Below are 9,272 nucleotides of genomic sequence, written 5' to 3' on the forward strand. Positions count from 1 at the left end.
GCATATATGCAAGAGATTAATTTGAAAAAAAAAAAAAAAAAAAAAAAAAAAAAAGCAGGCCGAAAGAGCAGAGCTCAACCCCCACAAACTAGGAGAATACAGACAGGGGTGGCAACTGTCCCGCAACCATCCCCCTACTACCAGAGGCACAGGAAGGCTGTCAACTTAATGGTAACATTTGATATACACCTGCAACTACTGAAGCATTAGAATGATTCACAAACCTATAACAACCCCCCCCCCCCATTCATTGCCTGCTAGTTTCAGATCTGGAAAGGTTCAGCCAGATCACCCACTGCCACAATCATAGATTAAATTGAATCTAACTTTTTCCATAGTGCGCCCACTACGTACAGTGGAGCCTGTAGAACTTCCACATTAACCCACTTAATGAAGTGTGGACTACACCGAGGGTGAGGAGCCCCTGGGGAGGCTCCTTGACCAGATGGAGGGCGGAGGGAGAACGTGTCCAAGTGGGAACAATTTAAGATTTAGGTCACTTAAGACCACACTGTCCCATACCGTGGTCTTACGGTTGGGAACATCACTTTCTCTCATCTTTTGCTTTCAGAACGGCCATTTCATGGTCTTTACTGTCTGAAGTTGATTTAATTAAGTAACTATTACTCTAGTGGTTATGACGCCTTTGAGACAGTCACGTGGTGAAGTAGCGCCGAATCAGTGAGGTTAATAAAAGTGCGAAGTTTGTAGTAAAATTTAATAGTTCATTTAGGAAACTAGTATTTTATTCTACAGGCTTAATAAAGCCACATACAGAAAGTCAATCTAAAAATTACAACAATAATATTAAAACATGCCGGCAACTGCCGTTATCTTCATCACAAATTAAAAAATATAAAATTTGAGGAGTTTCCAAGAACCATTAAAAATTATACAATTTTCTTTTTTCTCTCCCCGAAGGTCTCTAAGGGTTTACACCTCCCCCAGGGCTGTGACGAGGGGCTCACTCCTTGTGTGCCACGAACCCACACACCCGGCACCTCGTCTCCGGCTTACAGAACATGGACAACAGGCCACACATGTCGAACCTGCGAGTCACCTCACCCTCCTGGAAGAGGATGAAGGGATAGTAAAGCTTTATTGAAGACACTTACGGGATAAACTAGAGATGCTTAGCAGCTTAATATCTGGGAAATAATGTCTTGCTATTTTCACTTTAAAAGTATGCCACGAAAAAGGTCAAGCAGAAGGTTTACCTTGCAGTTTGGGCAAGTTGTGTCTGGGGGGACGACTTCGCCGGCAGCGGCAGCAGCGGCACGGGAACCAGAAGCGTAGACAAGACAGAAGGGAACATATGCTTCAGCGTTGTCAAAAGCACGACTAGCAGCAGCAGACACGCCGGAATATATATCAGAAGCAGGAACATAAGCAGCAGTCGGGTTTTCAGTCTCGGGTAGAGGCTTGCCGAGCAGACTGGTAGACTTTCCTCGGGAAGGAAGACGCTTACCATGCTTGGCTGGAAGAATAGTCACGGGGAGGATCACTTTTAAAGATTTCAAACTTTAAAAAAAGAATAGAAAAAATTCTAAATGAAGTATACTTACACTTAGTGTATTCCTCCCTGCATTGCGCTACACGACTGGCCTCCGTCCTGCGGGACTCCACTGGAATATATATTACAACGTTTATAAAGCATTTGTTGAAAGTTATTAGCAGACAAAAGTATGTTATCAGCAGTTCAGGATTTAACACGTTAGGACAACTGGCCGCTAGTTACGTTACACTTTAAAACGTTTATAACTACTTGCTAGAGTACTAAACGCGAAAATTAAAATAACTATTTATGATTAGCGATGAATACTCTAATGAGGACACGTAGCCTTAGGGATATCTAAAAATAGAACCCAACACAAAAATCTAATAGAATTCACCAAGTTTTCACAAAGGTGTAACCATTATAGAAAATAAAATACACAATAAACAAACTTTCGTGTTCCTCTTCCATTGTGCTACTGATGACCAAAGGTGCTGACTAACAGACGCCGACCATAAACTGCTGGTCACAAGCCGGGTGTGATCAGGGATCCTCAACCAGGTCGTCTGCCAGCTTTTGCCTGACACTCCCTCCAAGTAACCTTGTGATGCCTCGAGGCGACCTCCGAACCATTCACATGTAATAAGTAAAACGATCAACCCGTCCTCGACTCAAGTCTATTCCATCCAGCGGTCGACCCCACAGACGCATTCTTAAATTTTAATATGCTGTTCATTCAAAACGGGAATTTTCTCAAATATAAATTAATATTATAATATATTAGCATATTGTGCAAATATATAGGCATAGGTTAGGTTGGGTTACTTTTTAGATTCTATTGGCGATTATTTGTATTTGTAGTACGTGGGTGAAGCATTTACAGTATTGTGGCTCGAACAAAAATCGTCAGTGAAGCACTTGTTTCCGGACAGCCCGTCCTCCAAACAAAGACCCAAAATTGACTCCATGCAGCCGCCAAACCTCATACTGTTTAAGGATGAAAAACTGTTTACAAACGACTCATAACTAATGACGTTCGAACACTTCCGGAATAATTGCTTCTCTGACGAATTTCGTTCGAACCACAAAGGTATAAATGCTTCACCCACGTACAACAAATGCAAATAATCGCCAATAGAACCTAAATACCTAACCTAATCTAACCTATGCCTATATACTGCACGATATACTAATATCTTATAATATTAATTTATATTTGAGAAAATTCCCGTTTTGAATGAACAGCATGCTAAAATTTATGAATACGTCCTTGGGGTCGACCGCTGGATGGAATGGATTTAGTCTGGGGACGGGTTGCTTGCTGATAACTATGAATGAACATCCATATTTTGTTTATATAATTCGTCCGATGTGTGATGGTTATAGTGTAGCTAGTTTTGACTATATTTTAACAAATTTAATCGAATATAGAAGTGTTTATAAAATGTTATATTTTTAATTCTTTTAACTTGGGAAATTTTAAATACTTTGGATTAGCTTCACGCGGTAAATGCGTGGAATCACTTATTTAAGGAATTTCTGATCTTGTGGTAAATAACTTAATTCTTCTCCTGGTGGCTTAACTTTTTGTATACCAGCTGTTTGGTCGTAATACCTTCAGGTCATGAAACCATCGGCCTTGACTTTGACCACTCCAATATTCGTTATCCATTTCAATGCTCCTTGTCTAGAGGTATCATAAGCTTTAATATGCCAGATTTACCTTCACACTTGTTCTTTCTGGCAGACATGATCGACCTTGCTGGCTGATCGGTCACAAATGCTCAGAGGCCAAGCATCTCAGTCAGAACACTTAACTCTCTCCTCCACCATCTCAGAAGATCTGGACATGTCTTACCTCCAGAGCCAAGCTTCTTATTATTCATAACTTGATAACATGATTTAATGATAGCATGAATTTGTTCATAGTGCTGGTCTTTAAACATGCCTTCTGGCTTCCACCGTGGCCGAGCATAGCTGGCCATAATTGCTTGCTAATTATTCATGGGACACAACCCTTGAGACAAATGTAATCTCTTACATATATTCTTAATCTTGCAGACTGGCTACCTGTCCAGGGATAACATCTGGTGCAGGTGTCCAGGGACAACATCTGGCACAGGTGTCCAGGGAAAACATCTGGCACAGGTGTCCAGGGACAACATCTGGCACAGGTGTCCAGGGACAACATCTGGTGCAGGTGTCCAGGGACAACATCTGGTGCAGGTGTCCAGGGACAACATCTGGCACAGTTGTCCAGGGACAACATCTGGTGCAGGTGTCCAGGGACAACATCTGGCACAGGTGTCCAGGGACAACATCTGGCACAGGTGTCCAGGGACAACATCTGACGCAAGTGTCCAGGGACAACATCTGGCGCAGGTGTCCAGGGACAACATCTGGCGCAGGTGTCCAGGGACAACATCTCGCACAGGTGTCCAGGCACAACATCTGGTGCAGGTGTCCAGGGACAACATCTGGCGCAGGTGTCCAGGGACAACATCTCGCACAGGTGTCCAGGGACAACATCTGGCACAGGTGTCCAGGGACAACATCTGGCACAGGTGTCCAGTGACAACATCTGGCGCAGGTGTCCAGGGACCACATCTGGCACAGGTGTCCAGGGACAACATCTCGCACAGGTGTCCAGGCACAACATCTGGTGCAGGTGTCCAGGGACAACATCTGGCGCAGGTGTCCAGGGACAACATCTCGCACAGGTGTCCAGGGACAACATCTGGTGCAGGTGTCCAGGGACAACATCTGGCGCAGGTGTCCAGGGACAACATCTGGTGCAGGTGTCCAGGGACAACATCTGGTGCAGGTGTCCAGGGACAACATCTGGCGCAGGTGTCCAGGGACAACATCTGGCGCAGGTGTCCAGGGACAACATCTGGCGCAGGTGTCCAGGGACAACATCTGGCACAGTTGTCCAGGGACAACATCTGGTGCAGGTATCCAGGGACAACATCTGGCACAGGTGTCCAGGGACAACATCTCGCACAGGTGTCCAGGCACAACATCTGGTGCAGGTGTCCAGGGACAACATCTGGCGCAGGTGTCCAGGGACAACATCTCGCACAGGTGTCCAGGGACAACATCTGGTGCAGGTGTCCAGGGACAACATCTGGTGCAGGTGTCCAGGGACAACATCTGGTGCAGGTGTCCAGGGACAACATCTGGTGCAGGTGTCCAGGGACAACATCTGGTGCAGGTGTCCAGGGACAACATCTGGCGCAGGTGTCCAGGGACAACATCTGGCGCAGGTGTCCAGGGACAACATCTGGCGCAGGTGTCCAGGGACAACATCTGGCACAGTTGTCCAGGGACAACATCTGGTGCAGGTGTCCAGGGACAACATCTGGTGCAGGTGTCCAGGGACAACATCTGGCGCAGGTGTACAGGGACGACATCTGGCGCAGGTGTACAGGGACGACATCTGGCGCAGGTGTCCAGGGACAACATCTGGTGCAGGTGTCCAGGGACAACATCTGGTGCAGGTGTCCAGAGACAACATCTGGTGCAGGTGTCCAGGGACAACATCTGGTGCAGGTGTCCAGGGACAATATCTGGTGCAGGTGTCCAGGGACAACATCTGGTGCAGGTGTCCAGGGACAACATCTGGTGCAGGTGTCCAGGGACAACATCTGGTGCAGGTGTCCAGGGACAACATTTGGCGCAGGTGTCCAGGGACAACATCTGGCTCAGGTGTCCAGGGACAACATCTGGTGCAGGTGTCCAGAGACAACATCTGGTGCAGGTGTCCAGGGACAACATCTGGTGCAGGTGTCCAAAGACAACATCTGGTGCAGGTGTCCAGGGACAACATCTGGTGCAGGTGTCCAGGGACAACATCTGGTGCAGGTGTCCAGGGACAATATCTGGTGCAGGTGTCTAGGGACAACATCTGGCACAGGTGTCCAGTGCCCCTTCCGGCTTGCCTGCCAGTCCTCAGCTTCGCCCAGGAGCGGCGGAGCCCCATCTGTGACTACATCGCTCCACTCAGTAGTGGCACGTGACTACCCTGGTGTGGACCGCTGCGAAATTCGATAATTGGCCGAATGGCTGAGCCAGATTGCCAGTCCTTTGATAGAATTACACTTGTTTATATGAAAGTAAATTATCAAAAGAAGTGCAAAACCAGTTTGACAATAGCTTTTTGTATGAGACTTTTCCTGTGTACTATTGGCGTTCTAATACTCTAAGAATAAATTTAATTAAATTAACATGTTACTCATCAACTCACATCAGAGTAAAGGGAGAGCTCGCCTGGCTCTGGGCGGAGGAGGACGTGTCGCCTGTGAGCTCCTGGTTTGCTGGCCAGTGGTAGTTCGTGTTTGTGAGTGGACCCTTGGGGCCGTGCCGGTTGGAGGGATGGCGGCCTCCCTCCCCCTGTTAAGCCGAGGCATACCATTGACCTAAAATTTACAGGCCCAGCGTCTTACCCGGCAGTTGAAGTGGTCATGATTGATATGTTTCGGGTGGATGTGGCGTCTTTGTGCGGCGTTCAACATGTATCCGGACATCGAGCTGTGGTGAAATTCTGTTACTCGCCTGTGTATCGTGACTTTGTGGACCGCTATGACGGGAAGACGTTTACTCTGCCTGAGGGTGGAGGTTCGGTGGATGTGTCGGACAGGTGCAGTGAGACTACCTATGTGGCAGTTCATGGTGCTCCCTTTCAGTTCCCTGACTCCCTTCTCCAGCATCACTTTACCTGGTAAGGGCGAGTCTTGAGTGTCCGGATGAATGCAGTCTCCTCCTAGCGGTGGAAGGGTATCCCGAATGGGATCCGCACTATGGCGCTTGAACGACCCCATCCATTCTCTCCTGCTTCTGGGATTCATGCTACACTTATTCTATGGGAGGTCAGCCCCGGAATTGTTTCCCTTTGTTTTCACTTTGTTTTGACTTGTTTGACTTTGTTTTGACTCTCGGGCCATCAGGCTGCGGGTTGTGATGCGAGCCTAGTCGGGCCTGTAAACCACTTCAGGGAGGATGACTTTCCTCCGTTGGCAGTCCCGGACCTGTCGGAAGGTGCTGCTGTGATGAGTGATACTTCCCAGTCGTCTGGTGCCCCGTTGCCGGTCTCTGATGCCAGCCACGATGTGGCTTGCGGTGGGGGTGTCGGGGTGGTAGTTAATGCATTCCCCGGCTCCCGCACCTCAGCCAGCCCCGTCTCCAGTCGAGTCCCCAGTTTTGTCTCCTGTGGTGAATGGTCTCGTGCCCCCAGACGTCGAGGCTGCATCCCGGCCTATGTGGACGTGCACGAGCACGTGCACGTCTCTTGCTGTGTGTGGTTCTGTTCCCCGGGTTGTTGAGGCTGCGATGTTGAGTGATCGTACACTGTGTGGCCGATCGGAGGTTCTGCTGCGATGCCTCCTGACGGGTGATTGTTCTGATGACCTGTGACCCGTTTCCAAGCGATCGCGGCGAGCTTTGAGTTTGTCTTCGCCTAATGGTGCGGCCTGGAACGACGCCAGGGTTTTTGAGGACTCCGGAGGTTCGTCGCAGCGGTGATGGGTCCTATGGTGGGACTGTCACCTGGTCCTGTGTCTTCTCGAGCTGCGTCTGCATCCCAGGATGCTGGTTCCCCGGGTTGGGAGGTTGTGGCACCGGCCGAGGTTGCGGGAGAGGGTGGGCACTTGGTGCTGGTCCTTACCCTGGAAACACAAACCGTAACTGTCTCTATTTTCCGCTTGTTACAACTTGTAATAAAGTTGTTACAACTTGGCTTAACGTGTTTATAACGTATTAGAACGTTGTTACAACTTGTTATATTGGTTGTTATAACTGGTTAGGAGGTGTTGAAAGTTGTTCGAACGTTGTACCAACGTCGTAGTTTCGGTGTGTGTTTGGCGGGTAAGACCCTTTCTGTTCCGGTGGCTACCGTGCCTATGTCGTCCATGTCTAAGCCCTCCGCGCATCTGCCCTTGGTGATGCCGACCGCTGTTACTCCGCCCCCTGTGGTGTCGGTCCCCGCACCATCGTCCTCTGTGATTGTGTCCCCTGCGACTTTGCCCACTATGTTCTCGCCCTCTGTCCTGCCGGCTTCTATGCTCCAATCCCATTTGGTTCCACCGTCTGCGCCTTCGAGCTCTGTACGGCCTCTTCCATTGACTTCCGCCCCCGAGGTGGAGGGCGCCGAGATAGATGTTCCTGACTTCATGCATCGACCACGAAAATAAGATCAGGTAGTCACATTAACGCGTCTGCAGAGTTGTGGGCTCAGTGGGATACCTACAGAAAGAAGTACCCTCGTCGTCAATATCCGGATAAATATGATGATGATTAACTGTGTGTGTGTGGTTCTTGTTTTGTGTTGCTTTATTTATTTGTTCTGATGTCCTGTGAGATACCGGTTATTTTTTTCATGTGTTTCTTGCCTGGTTATTGTTGGGTTATAGTGCTCTAGTGCTATTCCTTTTCTGATTGTATTTCATTGTTACCTATGTTTATGTTACTATTTTGTGTATTGTATGACTTATGTTTGTGTGTTTTCCCCGTTCTAAAGTTTGTTCATGTGTTTCTTGCCTTGTAAATGTGATGATGTTGATTTTTTCTGTTCGTTGTATTTGTGTTTACCAAATAAAAAGAAAAACTCACTTCAGCGCTTAACATTGTACTGACACTAGATGCTTCATTTTATTTCATAAAATGATTTAAACCTTAGTGATGTAAATTAAGACTAGATATTGGTTTCATTGCTTTCACTCGCTGAATAGATAATTATTTCTATTCAGAGCCATCCAGGTCGGCTTGCACTGTTAATCTTGGACCAGATTCACGAAGTAGTTACACACGCACTTTTGAACCTGTACATCTTTTCTAAATCTTCGCGGCTTCGTTATTATTAAACAGTTAATGAGCTCCGAGACACAGGAGGCTGTTTATATCAAAACCAACAGTTGATTGGGAAGATTTCATTGTTGTAAACTGTTTAATAAATGTAACAAAAGCTGTCAATGATTGAGGAAAGATGTACACGTTCGTAAATACTTGAGTAACTGCTTCGTGAATCTGGCCCCAGGACCATGGTTAATCTAGCAGCCTCACAAGCACTAGTTTTGCTACTTCCAAGTACATCTCAATCTTTCGCCACCTTATATACATTTAGTAAGCAGTTTGAGCTCTGAAGCACTAAGAGGCTGTTTAAAACAATATTTCATTAGCAAGTTTAGATGTTTTAAACTATTTTAATAGGTGTTAGCAAAGCAGCCGAAGATTGAGAAAAGCTGAACATGTTTGTAAGTAGATACGAATGTGCTTGTTGACTCCTGGCCCTGGTGTGCATTCCTGGGGTCAAAGGGTTTTTATGCTCGTGGTGCATGAATTTGCAAGGAATCCTTCACTATGTTGCACTGCTGTCCGTCGTTATCAACAAAGGCCAAAGTCCATTCCATGCATTCGCCAAACCCCCTGTTTATGAAAGATAAATGGTTTACACATGACTCACAAGTGATGAGGAGTCCTCGCCTGGCTCTTGGGGGGGAAGGCAGACATGTCGCCAGTGAGCTCCTGGTTTGCTGGCCAGTGGTAATTTGTGTTTGTGAGCGGGGCCTTGGGGCCGTGCCGGCTGGAAGGATGGCATCCTCCCCCGTCCCCTATGTGAAGCGGAGGGATACCATTGGCCTGGAGTTTACTGAACCAGCGTCTTACCCGGCAGTTGAGGTGGTCATGATTGATATGTTGTGGGTGAATGTGGCGTCTGTGTGCGGCGTTTAACTTGTGCCCAGGCATCGAGCTGTTGTGAAATTCAGTTCCACGACTATGTATC

General features: G+C 47.5%; 1 protein-coding gene across 1 annotated transcript; it reads right to left on the reverse strand.

Annotated features, from left to right (window-relative positions):
- Nucleotides 1–704: 704 nt before the first annotated feature.
- Nucleotides 705–2,099, reverse strand: LOC123753666 (uncharacterized). Its single transcript, XM_045735634.2, has 4 exons — nucleotides 1,948–2,099; nucleotides 1,566–1,625; nucleotides 1,218–1,477; nucleotides 705–1,069 (listed from the first exon to the last, which is right to left on the reverse strand). The coding sequence occupies exons 1-4, from the start codon at nucleotides 1,964–1,966 to the stop codon at nucleotides 965–967; spliced, it is 444 nt and encodes a 147-aa protein (XP_045591590.2). The 5' UTR covers nucleotides 1,967–2,099; the 3' UTR covers nucleotides 705–964.
- Between the last annotated feature and the right edge of the window lie 7,173 nt (nucleotides 2,100–9,272).

This window comes from Procambarus clarkii, chromosome 1 (genome assembly GCF_040958095.1).
Source record: "Procambarus clarkii isolate CNS0578487 chromosome 1, FALCON_Pclarkii_2.0, whole genome shotgun sequence".
NCBI lineage: Eukaryota > Metazoa > Arthropoda > Malacostraca > Decapoda > Cambaridae > Procambarus > Procambarus clarkii.